Source organism: Jaculus jaculus, chromosome 1 (genome assembly GCF_020740685.1).
Source record: "Jaculus jaculus isolate mJacJac1 chromosome 1, mJacJac1.mat.Y.cur, whole genome shotgun sequence".
In the NCBI taxonomy this organism is placed as follows: domain Eukaryota; kingdom Metazoa; phylum Chordata; class Mammalia; order Rodentia; family Dipodidae; genus Jaculus; species Jaculus jaculus.
Genome location: NC_059102.1, coordinates 156,687,758 through 156,712,114, shown reverse-complemented (window position 1 = coordinate 156,712,114; position 24,357 = coordinate 156,687,758). Strand labels below are relative to the sequence as shown.

The following is a 24,357-nucleotide window of genomic DNA, read 5'->3' as shown; positions in this document are numbered from 1 at the left end:
CTTCCATGACGCAGGGTCCATTGTGGAAGAGGTAGCGGAAAGAATGTAAGAGCCAAAGGAAGGGTAGGACTCCTTACAACGTGCTCCTCCAGACACAAAATGGCCTGGATATCCTTGACCTCACAGTGTCTGACACTACCTACACAAGACCATCATAAGAGGAGGAAAAGATTATGACATCAAAATAAAAGAGAGACTGATTGAAAGGGGGAGGGGAGATGATGGAGAGTGGAGTTTCAAAGGGGAAAGTGGGGGAAGGAATTACCATGGGATGGTGTTTACAATTATGGAAGTTATCAATAAAAAAAAAAAAAGAAAGAAAAGAAATCCTATGAAAGACCTCCCTCCCAGGAGGGGTCCTGGCTGTTTGTGGAAAAACAGGTCTAGGGAACTATGCAAGAGATAAGAAGTCAGATCATCTTTGATTTCTAGCAAGTGCAGACTTTCCTGTCTGTTTTACTTTCAGGGGCCCAATCACCCTAACTGTACCCCCTCTCAAGTTCTGACTGGAAGATTTACTCTCACCCTTGCCCAGGAATAAGCAAGCCCAGATGTCTGCTTCTCCATCCACTTGCAGGGGAAGTGAGCAAACTGAACCCCCTACCCTTGCCAAATGCCATGGATTCCCCACTTGCAACCCAAGAACAGACTCAGTAAAGTGCTGGCCTGGAAAGTGAAGGTAGTGGGGGGGGGTACAGCTCACCCCAATTTTCATGGGATGCAAGGCTGTGGTGCTGCCCTGGGTACCGGTTCAAATGTTTCCTGGATGTCCACCCTGCATGCACACCCCTAACAGCTCATGTACTGAAAACACGGCCTTTGTACCAAAAATGCCCCCTGTGTACTGAGATACAGCCCTCAAGTACCAGCTGGACTCATTCAGGAAGCAGGAAGCACAGCATGATTTCATTTAACAGAGAAAGTTTAATATAAAGAATGAGTAGTGAGGCTTGGAGGATCGCATCTGAACAGTTTTACAGAATACCTGAGGTTTAGGGACAGATCACTGACAAGAGAACATTAGAAAAAGAGAACCCCCGCTGGGGGCTGGAACTCTTACCGGGGAAAGTGTGGCTGAGGCCCTTGGCTGGTGATGTCCTGGGTTGTCTGAGCCTGGGTGGGCATGTTCTTTGGGCAAGTGGGAGCACCTTCTAGAAGCAGGCAGGTGATTAAGCTCCAGTGAACGTCATGGAGTCCAGCACTGGGAAGCCCATTTCATGTCCAAAAGGCCCTGACCGAGGGCTAGCTAGGGCTTGCACAGTGCACAGCGGCCCTGCATGCCCCAGGTCACACCTCTGGTACCTCTAGGGTAGGAAGAAGACAGAAACCACGTGGAAGTCCCAGCATGAAGGCAAGTGCTTTCCTCCTGGGATGTCCCTACAGCCCCCTGCTGGCCCGTCGATACTGGTCCAGGGGTGAGAAAGGGTGACACGCTGGACCGCTGGCACAACCTTTGACTCCTCCTTTGGCTCTGACTTAGCAGGCATTCTGACCACAGGGACTAGGAGGCGCCTGGTACTCAGGGGGCGAGTTTGGGCAGGACAGAGCCAGAGCTCCCAACACCAGGGATCTTCTGCCTCCGTAATACTGAAGAGAGAAAAAGTCATTTCTGCTGGTGGGAAAGGCAGCTGGTGTAAAGGCAGCATTGCCCTTGGGACAGGCTCTCCATTTTACAGATGAGGAAAACTGAGGTGCCCTACGAGGGAGAGCCGCGATCCAGACGACACGGACGCGGTTCTCCGTGCTCGCAGCAGCCTCCCTCCCGTCTCCCCAGGACGGCTCTCAGAAGATTCCGGGCAGCAGGCGGTAGGGCACAGCAGCAGTGTAGCGCTGCCAGTCACGGCCATACTTGTTGGCACAGCGGTGCTCGTCGCGGAGGCAGCGGTGGATCAGCAGGATGGTCATGTAGGTGATGTAGAAATATGGGAGGAGGTGGCCCCCGCCGCAGGCCAGGCAGTAGGCTAAGCTGCCCATCAGGTCACCGGTGTAGTTGAAGTGACGGGCCACACCCCAGAAGCCCGACACCAGCAGCTTGCTGTGGTGCTTCTGCCCATCAGCCGATGTGTACATGCACTCAATGACCCTGGGCTTCCTGCCCCAGATGAGGCAGCGCCCATCCGTCCTGCGGAACAGGTCTTTCTGATGGTTGGTCATCCGGAAGATGTAGTAGCCCACCAGGCCAAGAAGCAGGACCCCCACAGCATGGGGGGTCGAGAGCTGCACAGGGTGGTAGACCAAGTACAGACCCTGTGGGGCGAGAGAGAGGAAAGGTGAAGGGTCACCTGGTCACGGAGTGGGCAGGAATCTGGGCTCAGGGGCCAGATTCTGGCTCTGCCCCAGACATCTGTCAGGCCTTAGTGTCCTTCTGTTATACGAGATAACTACAGCCAGGTGTGGTGACATGTACCTGGCATCCCAAGTCCTCGTGTGGACCAAGCAGCCCCTGGGTTCCTTGACTCTCCGGCCCGCAGAGTGTTACAGCTGGACCGCTGTAAGCTAATCCAATCAATTCCTTTTTTAATACAATTCATAATTTGGTTCTGTTCCTCTAGCGAACCCTAAGTAAGCAATACACACCTCAGCTTATAATGGAGAGTCAACTTGATTTAATCCATCAATTGAAAATATACTAAATCAAAAATGCATTTAGGACTAGAGAGATGGCTTAGCGGTTAAGCTCTTGCCTGTGAAGCCTAAGGACCCCGGTTCGAGGCTCGGTTCCCCAGGTCCCACGTTAGCCAGATGCATAAGGGGGCGCACGTGTCTGGAGTTCATTTGCAGAGGCTGGAAGCCCTGGTGCGCTCATTCTCTCCCTCTCCCTCTATCTGTCTTTCTCTCTGTGTCTGTCGCTCTCAAATAAATAAATTTAAAAAAAAAAATGCATTTAACTGTGCCAGGCATGGGTAGTACACATCTTTAGTACCAGCACTCAGGAGGCAGAGGTAGGATGGTTATGAGTTTGAGGCCAGCCTGAGACTCCATAATGAATTCCAGATCAGCCTGGGCTAGAGGGAGACCCTACCTCAAAAACAAAACAGCACACACACACACAAAAAGCACAAGAAATGCATTTAATAGCCAGGCCCTGTTGCACAAGTCTGTTACCCCCCGTACTCAAGAGGACAAGAGGATTCCAAGTTCAAGGCCCACCTGTGCAACTTACTATGACCTTGTCTCAAAATCGAAAGTCAAAGAGGGATGTGGGGCTGGGGAGGTGGCTCAGTGGTTGAGGCACTTGCCTATGAAGCCTAAGAACATCTGTTTGAATCTCCAGGTCCCATGGATAGCCAGAGACAAAAGTGACGCAAGTGTGCAATGTCACACATATGCGCATAAGGAGGCACGTGCACCTGTGGTTCGTAGTACCTGAAAGGCCCTGGTGCACCCATTCTTTCTCTCTGCCTTTCTCCCTCTCTCTCTCTCTCAAAAATAAAATAAAGGGGCTGGAGAGATGGCTTAGCGGTTAAGCGCTTGCCTGTGAAGCCTAAGGACCCCCGTTCGAGGCTCGGTTCCCCAGGTCCCATGTTAGCCAGATGCACAAGGGGGCGCACGCGTCTGGAGTTCGTTTGCAGAGGCTGGAAGCCCTGGCGCGCCCATTCTCTCCCTCTCTCCCTCTATCTGTCTTTCTCTCTGTGTCTGTCGCTCTCAAATAAATAAATAAAAAATTTAAAAATAAAATAAAGGTTTCTTTTCCTTAACCTAAAAAAGAGAGAGAGAAGGGATGTGGCTCAGTTGATTAGATGCAAAAGGCCTGGGTTCAACCCTTGCACACTCCAAAAAATAAAAATAAAAATAAACCAACACCCAAAAAGGTTGAGCATAGCTACCCTCTAGAACACCCTTGCTAAGCAACACAGCAGGGTGGGAACTACAGTAAGGTGACCCTGTGACTGTGTGGTTGGCTCGGAGCTGGGTCGCCTGAGTCCACTCAGTAGAAACTGAGGGACAGTCTGCATTCATCTTGCAAGCCTGGGCACATAGTAAACTTCCAAATTTGAAGTATCACCTGTTCTGAATATATACGACTTCCACAGCTTTATAAAATTAAAACAAAAAGATCATTTAGACCGCCGCAAATCGGAGATTACATATCACATATGCATGAATGTAAAATACATGACACACCATGTAAAAACATAATCTATTTCATGGTGGTCATGTTTTACTGCACTCAGCTATTTAGTCAAACGCTAGTTGCTGTGAAGGTGTCTTTTAGATGAAACTGACATCTGAGTCACCAGACTGAACAAAGCAGATGAACCCCCCCCCCCCAGTGTGGGTACCATGCAATCAACTAACAGCCTTCAGAGAAAAAAAAGACCAACTTCCCCCCAAAAGCAGGAGCCCCACCAGCAGGCAGCCTTCTGCCTTGAACTACAGTGTCAGTTCTCTCCTGTCTCCAAGCTCCCCGAAGACTTGAGGTCTCCCGGCCCCACCATCACACAAGCGCCAAAACACACCTGTTACACACTTTGCCTACTGATTCTTGTCCTCCTCCGGCTAGCCCAAACAAATGTGGTATGAAAAATGAATATGGTTGCTGGGCGTGGTGGTGTGCACGCCTTTAGTCCCAGCACTCGGGAGGCAGAGATAGCAGGATTGCCGTGAGTTCAAGGCCACCCTAAGACTCCATAGTGAATTCCCAGGTCAGCCTGTACAGTGAGACCCTACCTTGAAAAACCAAAAAAAAAAAAAAAAAAAAAAAAAAGACTATGGGGCTGAAGAGATGGCTCAGCAGTTAAGACACTTGCCTGCAAAGCCTAACAAGCTGGGTTCAATTTTCCAGTACCCACGTAAAGTTGGATGCAAAGAGGTGCATTCATCCTGGAGTCTGTATGCGGCGGGTGGAGGCCCTGGCACACCCATCCTTTCTTCTATCTCTCTGCTTGCAAATAAATATATATTTTTTAAAAGGAATACGTTGGACTTCCGGCCAAGATGGTGACTACCTAATTGTGCCACACATTCCTAGGAAAGAAAGACGCAGATCCTAAGGACAGAACCATCCCACCATACCTCAAAAGGGCCCCAGCTGAAACTAAGAACAATTGGTGAAACAAGCAAGGGTGCTGTTCTCTTGGTGAACCGGATACCAGCACAAGGGTAAAGGAGATCAACACAGAGAACAATCAACTCCTACCATATAAGATATCCAGGGACCCAGGGGCCCCCAACACCTCATCACTGAAGCAGACAAAAAATGAACCCAACATGGCTCAGGGAAATTTTGTGGAAGAGGGGGCGGAAAGAATGTCAGAGCCACACGTTGGGTCATGATATGCAGAGGCATTTCTCCTACCCGTAGCTGTGGGCTAACTCCACAATGCATGGCCCATATACCTCAACAAGGAGGAGCCAAGGGGAGGGGCTAGGACATGGATGAGCCTAACTAAGGTACCATCTTGACTGCATTCACTGAGTACGAAACTAATTAATTAAAACAATTAATATTTTTTTAAATGAATACGTATGCACACATTAGGACACATAGCTAACCCTTGGACTGCATGAAGGCTGGGCTCCAGGATCCCCTTAGGAACACCAAGCTCAGTTCTTTATAAGAGACAGTAGAAAACCAGGCATGGCAGCTCACACCTGTAATCTCGGCACCTGGAAGGCTGAAACTAGACAATCACAGGTAGGTCAAGACCAGCCAGGATTTTTCCAGCAAAATCTTGTCTCAAAGAAAAAAAAAAAAAAATAGATTCCGGGTGACTTCCGGCCAAGATGGCGACCGCCTAGCTGTGCTGCAGATACCGGGGAAAGAAAGGAAAGAAATTAACGGTTATCAGGGTCTTCTTGCCAGTGGGAGGGCACAGAGTGGGGGAAAACGGGGAATCATGGATCCCCTCTCGGGTGGGTAGTCTACCCCCCCCCACTTACAGCCGCCGCGCCCCAAGCGGCTGTGCTCCGATCGTGCGCCCGCCAGCCCTCTGCACTGACCGCGCGGGGACTCCGCACGCCGGCCCGCCAGGCTGTGCTCGGTTTGCACACCTGCAGGGGGCCACCTCTGCTGTGATTAGGCGGCTGCCAGACCCCCGCTGCTGTGCTCCGATAGCTTGCCTACCGGCCAGCCCTACTGTGTCCCGATCCCGTGCCCACATCAGCTGCCTCTGCACTACAATTGCACATGCAGCGGGCCCAGTCCCGCAGCAAGGGCCACACAAGCCCACACTGAGTCACTAGTGCCAGCTCAGGTGCCATCCCCTACCTGTCCGTCGCCACCCATCCCCTACTCCCCTGAGGCGGGAGAACACAGAATGTTTGCAGGTCCCAGTGTCACCAGCCAGAGTTTGGGCAGCTTCAGTGCATTACTGGGTGAGAATTCAGGCAACTTTGGTGCCCCTGTCAGGCAGGAGATAGGCGGCTTTGGCAAGAGAGAGCAAAAACCCAGGCTGCTTGGGATTCTCATTGAGCTAGAGCCCAGGCTGCTCCACCCACCTACCTACCCATACACTGACATGGGTAGACCACAGCGCAAAAGAAATAACATGAAAAATAAAATGCAAGAAAATCCAGACAGGTCACCCAGTCCAACAAGGATCACATCTAACCAAAACATAGAAGAGTATTTAGGATCAGAACATCAAGTGGAAGCGATGAGCAATGCAACCCTGACCAACCTACTGCTAGAACTTGCAGGAAAGCTACAAAGGACAGATAATCGTGTGGATGCTACCATCACTAAGCTACAGCAATACGATAAGACACTGGAAGGAATTCAAGGAGAGCTAAGAGAGTTGAGGGAGAGTGAAAAAAAAGAGGACTTTAAAAATCAGCTGGCCACACTAAATGAAAACATAAAGAAATGCAAGGATGATTTCCAAGAATCATCAAGAAAATCAGAAAATGAGGTGAAAAGGCCGCTGGACAGAGCAATGGAAGTGATACATAAGAAAGTAGTAGAAAATGCAAACTTAATTGAATAAGTAAACTCGCTAGAGGCTCTCAAGAATAGAGTCAGCGAAGTGGAAGATAGAAACTCTGATCTGGAAGACAGGATGGAAGAAACAGTTCGAGAGTTCAAAAATTTCAGTAAGTTCAAAAGTTCCTGTGAACAGAACATGAGGGAATTGTGGGATACACTTAAACGTCCTAATATCAGAATCATTGGAATACCAGAAGGAGAAGAATTTCAGACCAAAGGCATGGAGAACTTATTTAACACAATAATTGAAGAAAACTTCCCCGTCTCTTAAAAGAAAGGCCCATCAAGATACAAGAAGCAAACAGAACTCCTAACCGACTAGACCAAAGGAGAAACTCCCCAAGACATATTATCATTAAGACTCTAAACATTGACACCAAAGAGAAAATCCAAGCAGGTGTAGCTATATTAATATCGGATAAAATTGACTTCAAACCAAAAACAATCAAAAAAAGACAAAGAAGGCTACTTCCTACTTATAAAGGGAACAATCCATCAAGAGGATATTACAATCATAAATCTGTATGCACCAAACACAGGGGCACCACAGTTCATAAAACAAAACCTACTTGACAATAAAACAGAAATAACCATCAACACCATCATAGCTGGGGACTTCAACACAGCATTATCAGTAATAGACAGATCATCCAAACAGAAACTCAACAGGGAAGTAAGAGAGCTCAACAAAACCATAGAGCACTTAGACCTAACGGACATCTACAGAACTTTCCATCCCAAATCCACAGACTACACATTCTTCTCAGCAGCCCATGGAACATTCTCTAAAATAGATCACATACTGTGTCCCAAAGACTGCCTCCACATATTTAGGAAAATTGACATAATTCCCTGTGTGATATCAGATCACAATGCTATACTGCTACAAATCAACAACAAAAAAACCACCAAGAATCCCAACGGCAACTGGAAACTGAATAGCACACTCTTATACAATAAATAGATAGTGGATGAAATTACAAAATTCCTGGAATTGAATGACAATGAGAACACATCATACCAAAACTTATGGGACACAATGAACGCAGTCCTCAGGGGAAAATTCATAGCACTCAATGCCTTCATAAAAAAGACAGAAAGATCCCAAATCAATAGCCTAACCATCCACCTAAAGGCACTGGAAAAAACAAGAAAAATCCAACCCAAAGAGCTCCAGAAGGAAAGAAATAATAAAAATCAGAGCAGAAATTAATGAATAGGAAACAATTAAGGCAACTGACAAAACAAAGAGCTGGTTCTTTGAAAAAATAAACAAGATAGACAAACCTCTGGCCAATTTGATCAAGCAAAAAAAGGAGAGACTACAAATTAACAAAATACAAAATGAAAAAGGAGAGATCACAACAGACATAAGTGAAATTGGGAGAATCATCAGGACTAATTTCAAAAACCTCTACTCCACAAAACTGGAAAATGTGGAAGAGATGGACAAATTCCTGGACGCATTATCATCTACCAAAGCTAAACTCAGAGCAGATTAATCACCTCAATGAACCCATCACACTCATAGAGATTGAAAAAGTAATAAACCTCCCAAAAAAGAAGAGTCCAGGACCAGATGGGTTCCCAGCCGAATTTTATTAAACCTTCATGGAAGAACTCAAACCAATCTTTCTAAAACTGTACCACACAATTGAAGAACAGGGAAAGCTACCCAACTCCTTCTATGAGGTTAGTATCACCCTAATCCCAAAACCAGGCAGAGATGCCACAAGAAAAGAAAACTACCGGCCTATGTCCCTAATGAACATAGATGCAAAGATCCTGAACTAAATACTCACAAACAGAATCCAACAACACATCAAAAGCTTTATCCACCTTGACCAAGTGGGATTTATCCCAGGAACACAAGGGTGGTTCAACATACGAAAATCTGTCAATGTAATACACCACATAAACAAGCTTAAACATAAAAACCACATGATCATTTCGATAGATGCAGAAAAGGCCTTTGACAAGATACAACATCACTTCATGATCAAACATTGGAGAGAATCGGCATGGCGGGTTCACATCTTAACATAATAAAGGCAATATACAAAGCTCCAAAGGCCCAAATAATACTTAATGGAGAGAGACTGGAGGAATTCCCATTGAGATCAGGAACAAGACAGGGATGTCCTCTCTCACCTCTGCTTTTCAATATACTTCTGGAAGTCCTAGCTTAAGCAATAAGACAGGAGAAGGAAATAAAAGGGATACAATTTGGAAAGGAAGAAGTTAAGTTAGCTCTATTCGCTGATGACATGATTGGATATGTAAGAGACCCGAGAGACTCCATCCCAAAACTCCTGAAGGTGATTAACTCCTATAGCAAAGTAGCAGGATACAAAATCAATGCACAAAAATCGGTAGCATTTCTGTATACAAATGACAAAGATACAGAAAAAGAAATAAAGGACATAGTCCCATTTTCAATAGCAACAAAAAAAATAAAATACCTTAGAATAACATTAACCAAGACAACGAAAATATAAAAACTCTCAAAAAAGAAATTAAGGAGGACTTGAGAAGATGGAAAGACCTCCCATGCTCCTGGATAGGCAGAATTAACATTGTGAAGATGACAATCCCACCAAAGGCAATATATAGATTTAATGCAATTCCAATTAAAATCCCTACAGTGTTCTTCACAGAGATAGAAAAAATGATCTCAAATTTCATATGGAAAAACAGAAGGCCTCGCATATCCAAACATATCCTCAGCAAAAGAAATACCTCTGGTGGCATCACCATACCTGATCTAAAGCTATACTACAAAGCCATAGTAATAAAAACAGCATGGTACTGGCATAAAAACAGGAGTATAGACCAATGGAATAGACTTGAGGACCTGGATTTTGGGTCAAGCAACTATAGCTACTTGATATTCGACAAAGGCCCGAACAATATAGGCTGGAAAAAAGATAGCATCTTCAACAAATGGTGCTGGACAAACTGGATAGCCACATGCAGGAAACTAAAACTTGATCCACACATTTCACCATACACTACACTCAAATCCAAATGGATCAAAGACCTCAACATAAGACCAGAAACTCGAATACTACTGGAAGAAAATTTAGGAAGTACTTTCCATGATATAGGAATGGAAAAAGACTTCCTGAACAAAACCCATGGCTCAAGTTCTTAAACAGTCACTCAACCAATGGGATCATATGAAGCTGAAGAGTTTCTTTACAGACAAGCATATAATAAGCAAAGCCAATAGAATACCCACAGAATGGGAGAAAATATTTGCGGGTTATCCAAATGATAGAGGCCTAATCTCTAGAATCTACAAAGAACTCAAAAGTCTAAAAAATAAGAACACAAAGACCCCACTCACAAAATGGGGCGCAGAGTTGAACAGGCAATTCACAAAGGAAGATATACAAATGGCAAACACACTTAAGAAAATGTTTATCATCTCTAATCATCAGAGAAATGCAAATTAAAACAACTATGAGATTCCACCTTACCCCAATAAGGATAGCCAACATCAAAAAATCAAATGAAAATAAATGCTGGCAAGGATGTGGAGAAGCAGGGACACTCATTCACTGTTGGTGGGAATGTAGGATGGTACAACCACTTTGGAAAGCAATATGGAGACTCCTGAAAAAGCTGACTATAGAAATACCAACAGACCCAGTTATACCCTTACTGGGCATCTACCCTAAAACCTTCAAACCACAGGCCAGAGACATTTGCTCAACCATGTTTGTAGCAGCTCAATTCGTAATAGCTAAAAGCTGGAATCAACCCAGATGTCCATCATTAGAAGAATGGATAATGAAGATGTGGTATATCTACACAATGGAATTCTATACAGCAGTAAGAAAAAACAACATAAAGAAATTTGAGGAAAAATGGTTGAACCTGGAACAGATCATTCTCAATGAACTTACCCAATCACAGAAAAAAAATCGACACATAGTCTCACTCATCTACAACACCTAACCTGAATCTACCCAAGATACCTTACATACCCAGCAAGCACCTCATGGACTATAGGATGGATAGGGAGGGCGGGAAGGGCATCGAAGAGTGGAAAACAGTAATCTGGACCCAAACAGCAATGGTACCATAAAATTCTACTTCCTAAAAGACAGACCAAATGGCTGAACCTTCACTAGACCCTTACAGGAAACACCTGAACCACAAGACACTGGACAGGGTAGGATCAAGACTAACCTAAATCTTCTACATCTTCCCTCCCTCCCTCTCCACCCCTCTCCTCTCTAACGCTTGTATATTAGTTATGTTTTTCCTCAATTTCTTAGTGGGCACTGACCTGTAACCCCCACTACCAGCTTGGGGCTACCATCCACAATGAGCTTTTGATCAGAGAAACCTACAAGGTTTCCCAAAACAATGACAGACTTCTGTCAGAGTACTTGATGACCCACTAAAGGCCAGTGGTAAGACTCTATTGCTGAAGACTCCATACGCAGCTGACACGTAAAATGGAATGGCATGGCTGGAAGCCAGGAGAGAGTCAGTCCCCAGACAGTCAGCATGTCCAGTGCCAGAAGGTGCTACATGGGCGACTGGGGGAAATGACCAATATATGTCCAAGCAACTCACTGTCTAACCTAATTAGCAACAAATAACCTGATGTGATGCCCACACAAGTGCAATAGTGGCACACAGCCATGGTGGGGAACAAACTGCTCTTGATTTGGCTAACTGATCCCCTTAGTGGTAAGAGACCCATAGCTGGAGCTGGGAAACAAGTCAGAACCATACCCAAACATAAGCCCACTCTCCAATATTAAGCTACCATCAATCACAGGGTACAAGAGGGCCTACACCTATCAAACTCTCTATCAAAAAAGTAAGTGTTATCTCAATTTTCAGGGTGCTAACTTACTCTCTGTTGGAGAATCTGCTTCTCTTTTTCAGATAGATGCAGATCCTAAGGAGAGAGCTTCTCCAACATACCTCAAAAGGGGCCCGACTGAAACTAAGGACAATTGGCGAAACAAGCAAGGGTGCTGTTTTCCTGATGAACCAGATACCAGCACTAAGGGGAAGGAGACCAACACAGAGAAAAATCAACTCCTACCAAATCAGACAGCCAGAGCCTCAGAGGCCCCCAACATTGCAGCACTGAAGCAGACCCAAAATGAACCCAACATGGCTCAGGGAAATTTTGCGGAAGAGGGTCATGATTTCCAGAGACATTTATCGTACCAATAACTGTGGGCTAACTCCAGAATGCACGACCTATTTACATCAACAAGGAGGGTCCAATGGGAGGGGGTAGATCATGAATGAGCCTAAACAATGGTACCAAACTGCCTGTATTTGCTGAAAAGAAAATTAATAAATTAAATTTAAAAAAGAAAAAAGAAAAAAAAATAGGGGCTGGGGACATGATTTGGTGGGTAAAGTGCTTGCTGTGCAAGCAAAACAACAAGGACCTGAGTTCAGAGTTCCAATACCCACGTTAAAAAGACACCAGCCATGAGAGGCGCATACATATAACCCTACCGCTGGAGAGGTGTCAACAGGAATCTCCTTGGGGCAAACCAGCTACTCGGTTTGGCAGAAGTGGTAAGCTCCGAGTTCAGATAAGGTGGAACGGCTGGGGAGGTGGCTCAGGGGATAAGGTGCTTGCCGTGCAAGTGAGAGTCCTGGAGTTCATTTAAAAAGCTGCACACGGTGGCAAGTGAAATCTCAGCGTGCCAAGATGAGAAGGTGGAGACGGCAGAATTGCCCAGAAGTGCATGGAACAGCTAGCCAGGTGAACAACAAAACAAGAGACCCTGCCCCAAACAATGCAGAGGTAAGTCTGACATTCGAAGCTGTCCTCTGACCTCCACAGTGCACTGTGACACATGCGCACAAGCGTGTGCGCGCACACACACACACACACACACACACACACAGTTATAATAAAAATGGAGAATGACTAAGGAAGACATCAAATGTTGGCCTCTCACTGCCACATACACACCCTCACACACATGCACACACACAGATACCCATGCAAAAAATAATAATACTAAAAGACAGTTTAGTATTTATACATAACCTATGCACCTCCTTCCATATACTTGGAAATCATCTCTAGATGAAAAAAATACAAAGCTAATATATCTACATAATCACTAACTATGGGAGGTTTATTAAAATGTAAATGCTGGGCTGGAGAGATGGCTTAGCGGTTAAGCGCTTGCCTGTGAAGCCTAAGGACCCCGGTTCGAGGCTCGGTTCCCCAGGTCCCACGTTAGCCAGATGCACAAGGGGGCTCACGCGTCTGGAGTTCGTTTGCAGAGGCTGGAAGCCCTGGTGCGCCCATCTCTCTCTCTCTCCCTCTATCTGTCTTTCTCTCTGTGTCTGTAGCTCTCAAATAAATAAATTTAAAAAAAAATGTAAATGCTGAGTTAGGGAAATGGCTTAGCAGTTAAGACGCTTGCCTGCAAAGCCTAAGGGTCCTGGTTTGATTCCCCAGGACTCATGTTAAGCCAAATGCACAAGGGGGCGCACGCGTCTGGAGTTCATTTGCAGTGGCTGGAGGCTCTGGCACGCCCATTCTCTCTTTCTCTCTGCCTATTCTTCTCTCTTGCTCAAATAAACAAATTATATATATATTTTTTGGTTTTTCGAGGTACGGTCTCACTCTGGCTCAGGCTGACCTGGAATTCACTATGTAGTCTCAGGGTGGCCTCGAACTCTCGGAGATCCTCCTACCTCTGCCTCCCGAGTGCTGGGATTAAAGGCGTGCGCCACCACACCCAGCTAATAAAATATTTTTTAAAAATGCAAAATGCTATTCAGTAGTTGTTATACTAGATTTTTCGAAAATAATGACAAGGACAAAGCTCCCGACATGTTCAGAGCAGAGTTTTCTGGTTTGTTTGCTTGTTTGTTTTGAGACAGGGTCTCATGTAGCCCAGGCTGGCCTCAAACCTGACACATAGCTAAGGATGACCTTGCACTTCTGATCCTCCTGCCTCCACTTTCCAGGTGCTGGGATGACAAGCATGTGCCACCATGCCCAACTGCCAGTTCTTTTTAATACACCCCACAGTTGGTTAAATCTGTCGACACCCAAGATGCAGAAACCATCTGTATCCCAAAGCTGAAACAAGGTCTCTCACCACAGGTTCCCATGCTGGCAATGCACACCACAGAATGAGGGGCCAGCAAGGACCTCCAGTTAGTTAGAGTGTAGGCTGACACCCAGGCCCCTTGCTCTCCAGCCTGATCCCTGCAGAGGAGCTGCTTTCTCAGGACCTTTGCGCAGCCCCCAGAAATCCACCTCATCAGATCACACCCAGAAAGACCAATGGCCTTCCACATGGCTTCTCTGGGTAGACCTTGGGTCTCAGTAGAGCCACTCAGCAGGGACTGATGAGCAGGTCCACATCTATGTGCTGGTATATTCCAGAGAATGAAGACACAACCCCCACACTGGATGATGGCTCCATCTGGCCCTGGCAGGTGGGTGTCTGCCCCGGACTGAAGGAATGATTGGGGGGAGAGGTCAGGGAGATTTCCAAGAATGCAAACCCAGATCCTCCAACACTGCAGACAGACCCTGACTATAGGGTTCAACCGACAATGAAAACGTTCCCCTCCGTCACAATTCGCAGTGCATCACATGAGGCTGCTGGCACATCTCCAAAGCGGGGTTTGTACTGCATGGCTGCTCAGCTGTGGCCACCTGGGCAGTCAGACAGGCAAGGCAAATGGTGATGGTAAATCATGTGGACATGATGGACTTTAAAATCACTAGGGAACTAAATCTCTGGGCGTGTCTGCAGGGGAATTTCTAGATTAGGTGAACTGAGGCGGGAAGACCCACCCTAACCACAGGCAGCACCTTCCCATAGGCTAGGATTCCAGACTGAATGAAAGGCCAACGTGAGCTGAGCACCAGCATGCATCTCTTTCTGTTTCCTGACCGTGGAAGCAATGTGGCCAGAGGCCCCACGTTACTTCCACCATACCTTCAACTCCAGGGGTACACTTAAAATGTGAGCCAAAATTGGCTGGACAGATGGCTTAGCTGTTAAGGTGTTTGCCTGCAAAGCCAAAGGATCCTGTTTCGACTCTCCAGGACCCACGTAAGCCAGATGCACGAGGGGGCTCACGCGTCTGGAGTTTGTTCGCAGTGGCTGGAGGCCCTGGAGCACCCATCACCCCTCCCCCGCCTCTTTCTCTCAAATAAAAATAAATATTTTTTTTAAAGTGTAAGCCAAAATAAACCCTTCCTTGCTTCAGTGGCTTTTGTCAGTGAGAAAGCTAATACCAGAAACACGACATGAGGTGTAACTTAGTGCAAGATGTGTTAAACACATTCTCCACTTCTGATAGTCTCGGCGTAAGGTGACTGACTAATCCCCACAGTGAGTCAAGGAGCACTATAATACGCCACGTGGAGCCTACCCTTCATACAAGAAATGCTACCACCTTCAGGTCCCATCCTATCCCCCCAGGACTGACACCCTAGTGTGGTGGCTTGAATATAAATTTCCCTATGAGCTATGGCCTCGGGTGTCTGAGCTTTCTGCTTAGTCCCCACCTGGTGGAGTCTTTGGGAGGTGGAGCCCTACTGGAGGAAGTGTGTCACTAGGGACGGACCTTGGGGCTGAGTCCAGCCCTGTGTGTTCCTAGTCAGCTTCCCTAGGAAACTGTAAGTCTGAAATAAACCCCTTCCTCCCATAAGCTGCTTCAGGTCAGGTGTGACCCAGCAACAAGAAGAACAAAGATTGGCATGGTGTATGATGTCCACTCAAGGTCAGTCCTGGGGCACCTGAACACTGCTCACTCCACGCCTGTGGGCTGGTCCCCGTGTCCCACAGCATCCTATCCCTTCTCACCTGCAATGTGTAAAGGTAGGGAAGCCAGACGCAGTCACCCCAGCCCAGGTACCACCCAAAGTGGTCGTGGCAGATGTCAATGGTCTTCAGGTACCAGGTTTCATTCCAGAAGAAGTCAAGAACGTAGATAGCCTATAAGACAGAGCTCCCATTAGCCCCACAGCTTCCCTGGTATTCACAGGACTCTATGGACACCACACCCCCTGTCTCTGCCTCTCGGGTGCTGGGATTTTAGGCACACGCCATCACATCTGGCTTTCATGAGGGCACTGGGGACTCAAGTCCTCATGCTTACTCAGCAAACACTTTACCCGCTGAGCCATCTCACCAGCATGAGTGACTTTTTTACAGGTACAGGAGATGTGAGGCTAGGGATGTGGGATGGAGGGGAAGACTTGGCTTCAGAGTCTGAATCCACCAAAAGTCAAGGGAGGCCCCTTCATCATCCACTGGAAGGCCAACCCCCTTAGGTCCAGCCAGGACTACCTCACCCAGCTCGTCAGATCCATGGGCCTGAAATGGCACCTGCCACAGGTCAAGATGACCTCATCCAGCCCTGGCCCTGCAGTATGGCTCCACTGCAGAGCACAGCCTGCTCGAGCTGTGTCCACCACCTCCCTGTCGGCGGCACCCCTCAACCCTCACCCCTACACAGCCCACCTAGACGCTCTCCTTCAGCAGCCGGCAGGGCCTTCATATACCCAATCCAAGTCATGTCTCCACATTGTTTGGAAAATTTTTGTCATGGTTTTTTTGTTCTTGCTGTTTTTATTATTTATTTATTTAAGAGTGACAGAAAGAGAAAGAAGCAGAGAGAGAGAATGGGCACGCCAGGGCCTCCAGTCACTGCGAACAAACTCCAGATGCACGAGCCCCCTTGTGCATCTGGCTAAAGTGGGTCCTGGGGGATCAAGCCTCAAACCTGGGTCCTTAGGCTTCACAAGCAAGCCATTTCTCCAACCCTGTTGTTGCTGTTTTTGAAACAGGGTCTTGCTAGGGAACCTAGGCTAGAATAGGTAACCCAAGCTGGCCTCAAATAATTCTCTTCCTTCCCACCTCCCACTCCCCACCAGCTCAGCCACTGCCTTTACTATAGGATGAAAACTGCTAAAAGGCCCAAGAGGAGCCTCACATGATGTAAATCCTATTGTCTCCAGCCTGGCCTAACCCCTATATCCCCCACTCTTTTCACCCAGACACAGGACCTTTATTCAGCATCCAAACCTTGCCACCTCTCCCACTACAAGGGCTGCACAGGTCACTCCTTATGCCTGGAGTATTCCTTCTATACCCAACTAACAAAAGCCCATGCACCCCCAGAGTATAGATGACAAGAGAGCCCTCCTCCCAGGACCAGGTCAGGCACAGATTCTCTGAGCACGTGTTCATCGTGACACCTAGATGAGACAACTCTGTGAACTGTGGAAGGCAGGCTGGGAACCGCTGGCTCTGGCGGTTTCCCAGAACCCAGCAGGCACACAGCTCCACCCTCCCTGGTGGCAGACACATGTTACCTGCAGGACGTTGACCAAAACCATGGAGTTGGTCACGTGCCCATACAGCTCCTGCTGCTTAGCGGCAAAGGACAAGTTGATGAGGGTCCAGGCCACGATTCCCGGGCGTCCATTGAAAAACAGCTTGAAGTCAAACCACTTCCCAATTCGGGGATTAAACTCGATGCCCATCATGTAGTTGTAGAAGAAATTACCTGTGAACTTGCTTAAAGATATAAACAAAAGGCATGTAAAATCAATTAACATATCTCATGAATACAGCCTACCTGGTTTTGGAAAAAGGAGATGAGGAATGGGATGGGATGGATGGAAGGAAGGGAAGATGAATGGATGGATAGGATGGATGCATGAGTGCTGGGTGAATGGATGGGCAGGTAGATGGACAGGTGGATGGAGTGGAATAGATGCGTAAGTAGGTGGAGATGGATGAACGGGTGGGTGGATGGGTGGCCGAGTAGGTGAGTGGATGGATGGGGGGAGAGGTGAGTGGGTAGACAGATGAATGGGTAGGCAGATGGATAGCCGGATAGCCTCCATCAGATAAGTGCCACCAGCAGGGTTCTCCTGGGAAGGAGTTGGGTTACAGCTGCCAAGATAACAAGCCTCTTCACTGAGATCAGTTCACAAGAGATACAAGAGACAGAAAGAAGAGACAGAAGCAACGGGCTGCCTTCTCCCCACCCGGCCATGAGTTGTTTTTCTGGCCCAGCTACTCCCGTGACACCCTGGATGTTACCCTAGCCACTAGAACACTTGGCTGCCGTCAGCTGCATTCTCCCAATGGCAGGAGGAACCACCGGACATTCGGAGGATGTTCCCAAGCAAGTTCCCCCCCACCTCCTCCAAGTGGTGTCACTTCTCAAGTTCTCCCCACCTCCTCCAAGGGGTGTCACTTCTCAAGTTCCCCCCACCTCCTCCAAGGGATGTCACTTCTCAAGGTCTCATGGCCTCTTGTCCAGCAGCTGACATACAGAAGGGCTGGGGGCAGCTGCCTTCCATTCTAGGCTCTACCAGCTCCTAAGCAGCGTACCAGTCTTGAGCACTGGTGGGGAAGAGGTAGCCTTTGACCATTGCAAACGTGGACACGATGTAGCCGAGGATGTTGGCACACCACAGCAGAGGGATCCAGTTGTCGAAGATGATGGTGGGAGAGAACCAGGACAGGAAGTGAGCATTGGCAAACCAGAGGAGATGTGTGATAAGCCAGGCTTGCAGGCCGTTGACCTCATACTTATTCACAACCCCTGCAGAGGAAGATTTAAAAACTAGAGTAAGAGCTGGGCGTGGTGGCGCACACCTTTAATTCCAGCACTTGGGAGGCAGAGGTAGGAGGATTGCCGTGAATTCGAGGCCACCCTGAGACTGCATAGTGAGTTCCAGACCAATCTGGGCTACAGCAGACCCTACCTTGATTATAATAATAATAATTAAAATAAATAAGTAATATAAATAATAAATAAATAAAAATAATTAAAAAATAAAAATAAAAACCAAAGGATTCTTAGTAGCCATGGGTGATTAAACAATATCAGTGCCAGGCATGGGGTACTTCCCTATGAGCTGATGGTGAAAGAAGCCTCTGAGCCACCCCTCACCAAAAAATAAAGGCTGTGGTCAGGGCTCTTGGCTGCCCAACAGAATTGAAAGGTGACACTCTGCTGCTAAAGACACCACATGTGCTGGCTGCAGAACACAGAGATCAGGTACTACGGAGGACTCTTCCTGCGTATCAGCTACTATTCACGGTATCACAAGGTGCTATGCAGGCTGCTGGCATAGAAGCTAACAAGAATATCACACCAGCAGTAAATCCTACAGTCTACAATGCCAACCCACCAGGCAAGGCGTGCCCTCTGGTGCAACAGTGGCGAGACCATTCTGGGGTTAACCGACAGCTCTGTGATTGGATTTGAGGCCCCACTCCACAAGAGGGAATCCGTGGCTGGTACTGAAAACCAGTACAAAAGTACATGGCAGGGAAGAATGCAGGCCCTAGGGAAGAACCTACTATTGCTGTATTGCTAAAAAGACATGTTGTCAAACAGCTTCCTAAAATATCTTTACACCCACCCATTAACTTTGCTATAAGCCCTAGTTAGAACAGTTGTTTTGGGGGGAGGGCTTAGCAGTTAAGGCGCTTGCTTGCAAATTATGATCTGAGTTCGATTCTCTAGTACTTACATAAAGCCAGATGTACAAAACGGCACATGCATCTGGAGTTCCTTTGCAGCGGCTAGAGGCCCTAGCACGGCCATTCACTGACTCTCTGCTAGGTGTGGTGGCAAACACCTTTAATCCCAGCACTCAGAAGACGGAGGTAGAAGGACCGCCATGAGTTTGAGGTCTCCCTGAGACTACACAGTAAATTCCAGGTCAGCCCGGGCTATGACTCCTTGCTGAAGGAGGAAGCGTGGCTACAAGTCGAGGCGGCAAGGCATCTAAGACAACCTGGCTGCCGTCCCTCAGAGCCTCAAAGCTTCATGCTAGGGACACTTTCCCACCTAAGCTCATTTTTATCCGGAACGTGGCGTGACAGGGCATTCCCCCGTAACAGGTGGCCAGAGCACAACACCTGCGGTGAACTCAGTTGGAGGGAGGCCCGGGCTGGGACCCAGGTGAGTGGGGCAGAGTTACCTGCAGGGGTCACGGCCCCCTCTTGGACCCCTCCCACGTAGCCTGGCAGAAATTTGTGGCAGAAGTCAGGAAGCCCCATGTACAGAAGCACCTGTAAAATAATTTTAAGCAAAATGACTGGCAGCCTGGAGGGAACGGCTGTGTGCCTGGACACAGCCTGGTTTGACTGGACAACTGAGGAGACATCAGTGTTATACAGAAAGGCAGGTATCTCCCAGGAGCTGGTGGGGGTTCAGAGAGATTGCTGAGAGGGAAACCTGCTTACCACTAAAGTGTGAAGGCCCCTCCCCCAAGCCGTGGCCTCAGCCCCCCAAGGAGAACACAAGGGTCCTTCCTAACCCCTTCTAGGTAGGCCATTTACAAGTCAAGGAAGATGTGTAGCCCACTTCTATCATGCATGATTTAGCAGTATGGAGTGCAGTCACACTTTCCCATCTCTATAAAAGGGAGCACTGTTCCCACTTGCAGCTCCCTCCCCATCCCCCAGACCGTGGCAACTACCAGTCATTCCATCCCTATATATCTGGCCAGTTGGGACATTTAACAGGAACGACTGTATGATCATTTAACATGAACGAGCACATGATCTTTTTGGGACTAGCTTTGACTCAGCAGAGATGAAAAGTCTTCCCATGGTCTCGTAACACTCTACTGATGGACAGACGTGTTGTACATCCAGCCTTCTCCCGTCGGACAGCTGTATTATTTCTACATTTCTTGGCTGTGATCCATACTGTTCCTTCTTACCCAAAGGCACAAGGGACCCGAAAGGAGGGAGACTCAAAAGCCCAAAACTTTGGGCCCTGGGGGAAATGAGAAGTCCTGGTACAAGGCTCCACCCAGGGAAAGAAAGCTGACCTTCTTCCCATGTTGTTTCCCCAACAATCCTGTCCTGGATTCAGATTCCTAACAACACACTGCACCCACAAGGCCTGTTGTGAAAGGCATCCCTTTCCTGGGAACTGAGCCAGCGGGCCACAAGAGCTGCAAGAGAGTCAAGGACACCCTTGACCAGGGCAGTGTGGAGCTATGCGGGGAAACACCAGCCTTGGATCTGCCAAGCAGTGCCTCATATACCTGGAGGGTATCCAGGGAGCTGGGATGTCCCTTTCCAGCTAGTATGAGAGGGGATCACAGGCATGTGGAGGGCTTCCCTGGGCGAGCTCCTGCTCACGCATGAGGAGCTGCTTCCTGCGTCCAGCAGGGCAGGGCATGCTCCTGAGCTATAGTGAGGTGTCCGGCTGAGGCGTGTCGGACACAGCGCGACACCAACAGACGCTTCGTGGCCTGCATCTGGTAACATGCCTAAGCATATCTGCTTGCCAGTAACACCCTGCTACCCTCCAGGAACAAGACAGTCAGCTTGATCCTCCACCCGGTGGGTGCACCCTCACCCCAAGGCAGGGAGCTGACCTGGAAGCTGACCCACAAGGCATACAGCTGGGCAGCTTTGGCTGTCACGGGTGGCGTCTTGGCCCAGATGTCTGCAAGACGAGCGTGACCAGAGACAATGTCCAGCACAGGGGCGGTCAGCGAGCAGCTGTACTGGTCACACGCCATGATGAAGTAGTACACGATGAAGGGGGCGAAGAGCAGCAGGAAGACGACACTCGCCAGAGAGAACCAGTCCACCTCCCTGCGAGGAAGAGGGTGAACGCTCACTGTGGGGTCCCCGGCGGGGTGCTGAGGTGCCCCTGTGAGCAGCACCTGGCCTTCAAACCAGCTAGGGGAAGGTTGTCAGCGGTGGGAGGCCAAGTGTGCTGGGCCTGAACAATGACTTGCCGTGGAAAACCCACGAGGACCTAACACGTGAATGGAGCAGGCAGAGCACTTCATGACCACCAAGGTCATGGCCGACAGCTTCCCCAGACCACAACCAGGGAGGACACTCAAGCCACACCAAGATATTCACATCGCAGGGCTGGAGAGGTGGCTTAGCAGTTAAGGCAGTTGCCTGAGAAGCTTGAGGACCCACGTTCGACTCTCCAGATCCCATGTATGCCAGACGCACAAGGTGACCTAAGCGCACAAGATCACACACATGCACAAGGTGGCCTATGTTGTCTGGAGCTCAAATGCAGTGGCTGGAGACCCTGGCTTGCCAATTCTCGCTCGTTTAAAAAAAAAATTCATATTGCAAAATGGCACATCAAGCATGATACCCATGCAGGACACCTGGGCTGGCAGGCAGGGCTCCAGGTGGCCCTTAGGTCTACACCCTCTCTCCATTGTTTGCTAATACAGGCTAACCATCCCTAATCCCAGAGCTGACATACTCTAAGACAGGAAAAGGGTTTTGTTTTTATTACTTTTTATTGAAATATTTTATTTTTTGTTTATTTATTTATTTGAGAGAGACAGAGTCAGACAGAGGGAGAGAGCAGAGAGAGAATGGGCATGCCAGGGCCTCCAGCCACTGCAAATGAACTCCAGACACATACACCATTTTGTGCATCAGGCTTAGGTGGGTCCCGAGGAATCCAACCTGGGTCCTTTGGTTTTGCAGGCAAGTGCTTTAACTGCTAAAGCCACCTCTCCAGCCCAAGAAAAGGGTTTTGTTGGTCTAGTTTCTTTTTTTAACTTTTCTGAGACAAAGTGTCACTATGTAGCCCAGGCTGGCCTCGAATTCATAGCAATGCTCCTGCCTCAAATACCATGGGCTGGGATCACGGACCCACACCACCGCGCCTGGTAAGGTGTGGAGCTTTTTCAGCTGTGCCTGATACTACAGTGGAAAACTCTTATACCTGACTCTGCAAGACAAGTGTGCACTCAAAACAGATACGCAGGAAACAGTGCAACAAATTACCTTTGGGCCATGTGTACGAGGTGTTTCTTGTTATTGTTTCAGTGTTTTCTTTTTATTTTTTTCGAGGCAGGGTCTCACTCTAGCCCAGTCTGGCCTGGCATTCACTGTGTAATCTCAGACTGGCCTTACTGGGGATCCTCCTAACTCTGCCACCCAAAGGGTTGGGATTAAAGGCATGCGCCAGCACACCCGGCTAAAGGTAATTTTAAATACACGTGGATTTTGTGTTTTGATGTGGGTCCCTTCCCTAAACTATCTCCTAATGTATATGCAAATATCTCAAAGTGCCATAAAAAGAAAAAAAATCAGAAATGTGAAATACTTCTGGCCCCAGGCATTTCAGACAAGGGACCAGTCAACCTGAAACAGTGTGTAGTTTCTTCTTTTCTCCTTACTTCATGAAGTGGGAAACAGCTTGCCATTTGTTTGTCTTGACAATACATGTTTTTAATTAATTTTTTTTAATGTTTGACAATACATTTTTTTAACAGTTCTTTCCTTCCTTCCTTCCTTCCTTCCTTCCTTCCTTCCTTCCTTCCTTCCTCCCTCCCTCCCTCCCTCCCTCCCTGTCTGTCTGTCTGTCTGTCTGTCTGTCTGTCTGTCTTTCTTTCTTTCTTTCTTTCTTTCTTTCTTTCTTTCTTTCTTTCTTTCTTTCTGAGAAAGAGGCAGAGAGAATGGGCATGCCAGGGCCTCTAGCCAGTGCAAATGAACTCCAGACACATGTCCCACCTGGTGCATCTGGCTTATGTAGGTACTGAAGAATCCAAACTGGGTCCTCAGGCTTCGCAGGCAAGTGCCTTAACCACGAAGCCATCTCTCCAGCCCAAAGAAGAACGCTTTATACATCCATAACATCCCCAAGGCTGAAGCCCTCTGAGAGCCCAGTTTATTTTCGAACTGAGAAGAAAGGTGAGACCCTTACCAGGCTCGGCCCCACTGTCCTTGAGTCACAGCCTTGCCGTTGGCGGTGCTGTTGGAACTCCCGGGTCTGGCAGTGTTGGGCTGGGACTTCGCAGCCATCAGGCCCTGGGGAAAGGAGAGACAGGGAGCTCAGCCCCTTCCAGGACAACAGGCCTCAGTTCTCCCTACCACATCCACCAGGGCTCATGGGCGCCTCACAGGGCTGGCCTCCTTTGTACATCTTTTCAGCACTTTGTCCCCAGGAGGAAAGAGATCACCCTGTCTTAGGCAGCTTCTCCTGGGCCTATACCTCCTTGCCTCCTTGTGGCCTTCCCACATCTGACTTTGTTAACCTGAATTCCTTCTCCCATCAGCGACAAGCTCCTGTTAGTTTCATTCTTGCTTCTCCATCTGGGGATCTTTACTTGAACATGGTTCGCCTCCTTGGCGGTACCCACTGCTCCCCCGGCTTAGCAAGTGTTTAGAGATGTCTCTATTCAGCACTCACGTCAAAGGTTCTCTGCTCGGTAGACTGTCCCCCATTAGCCAACGTCAAGTGACTTTTCCCCCGGGTTCCCAGCCAAGGCCCTCAACCCCCATACTTCAACTTCTGAATAACTTTCCTCACTATGCAGACGTGTTTAACTTCTGTTCTGTCCTCCCTCCACTAGAAAGCAAGTTCCTCAGAGGCAAGCACTGAGTGTCCAACTCATCCCTTTGCCACCAGGGCCTAGA

General features: G+C 48.1%; 1 protein-coding gene across 4 annotated transcripts in view; it reads right to left on the bottom strand.

Annotated features, from left to right (window-relative positions):
- Positions 1 to 904: 904 nt before the first annotated feature.
- Dhcr7 (7-dehydrocholesterol reductase) overlaps positions 905 to 24,357 on the bottom strand; it is a 36,462-nt gene continuing 13,009 nt past the window's right edge. For all 4 annotated transcript variants that reach the window (XM_045141593.1, XM_045141591.1, XM_045141592.1 and 1 more), the window contains 7 exons: positions 23,645 to 23,748; positions 21,327 to 21,549; positions 19,914 to 20,004; positions 18,310 to 18,523; positions 17,280 to 17,484; positions 15,766 to 15,897; positions 905 to 2,247 (listed from right to left, as the gene is read on the bottom strand). In XM_045141593.1, coding sequence (XP_044997528.1) covers positions 1,783 to 2,247; positions 15,766 to 15,897; positions 17,280 to 17,484; positions 18,310 to 18,523; positions 19,914 to 20,004; positions 21,327 to 21,549; positions 23,645 to 23,742 — 1,428 coding nt within the window. In that variant the 5' untranslated portion in view covers positions 23,743 to 23,748 and the 3' untranslated portion in view covers positions 905 to 1,782. The remainder of the gene's footprint in view (positions 2,248 to 15,765; positions 15,898 to 17,279; positions 17,485 to 18,309; positions 18,524 to 19,913; positions 20,005 to 21,326; positions 21,550 to 23,644; positions 23,749 to 24,357) is intronic.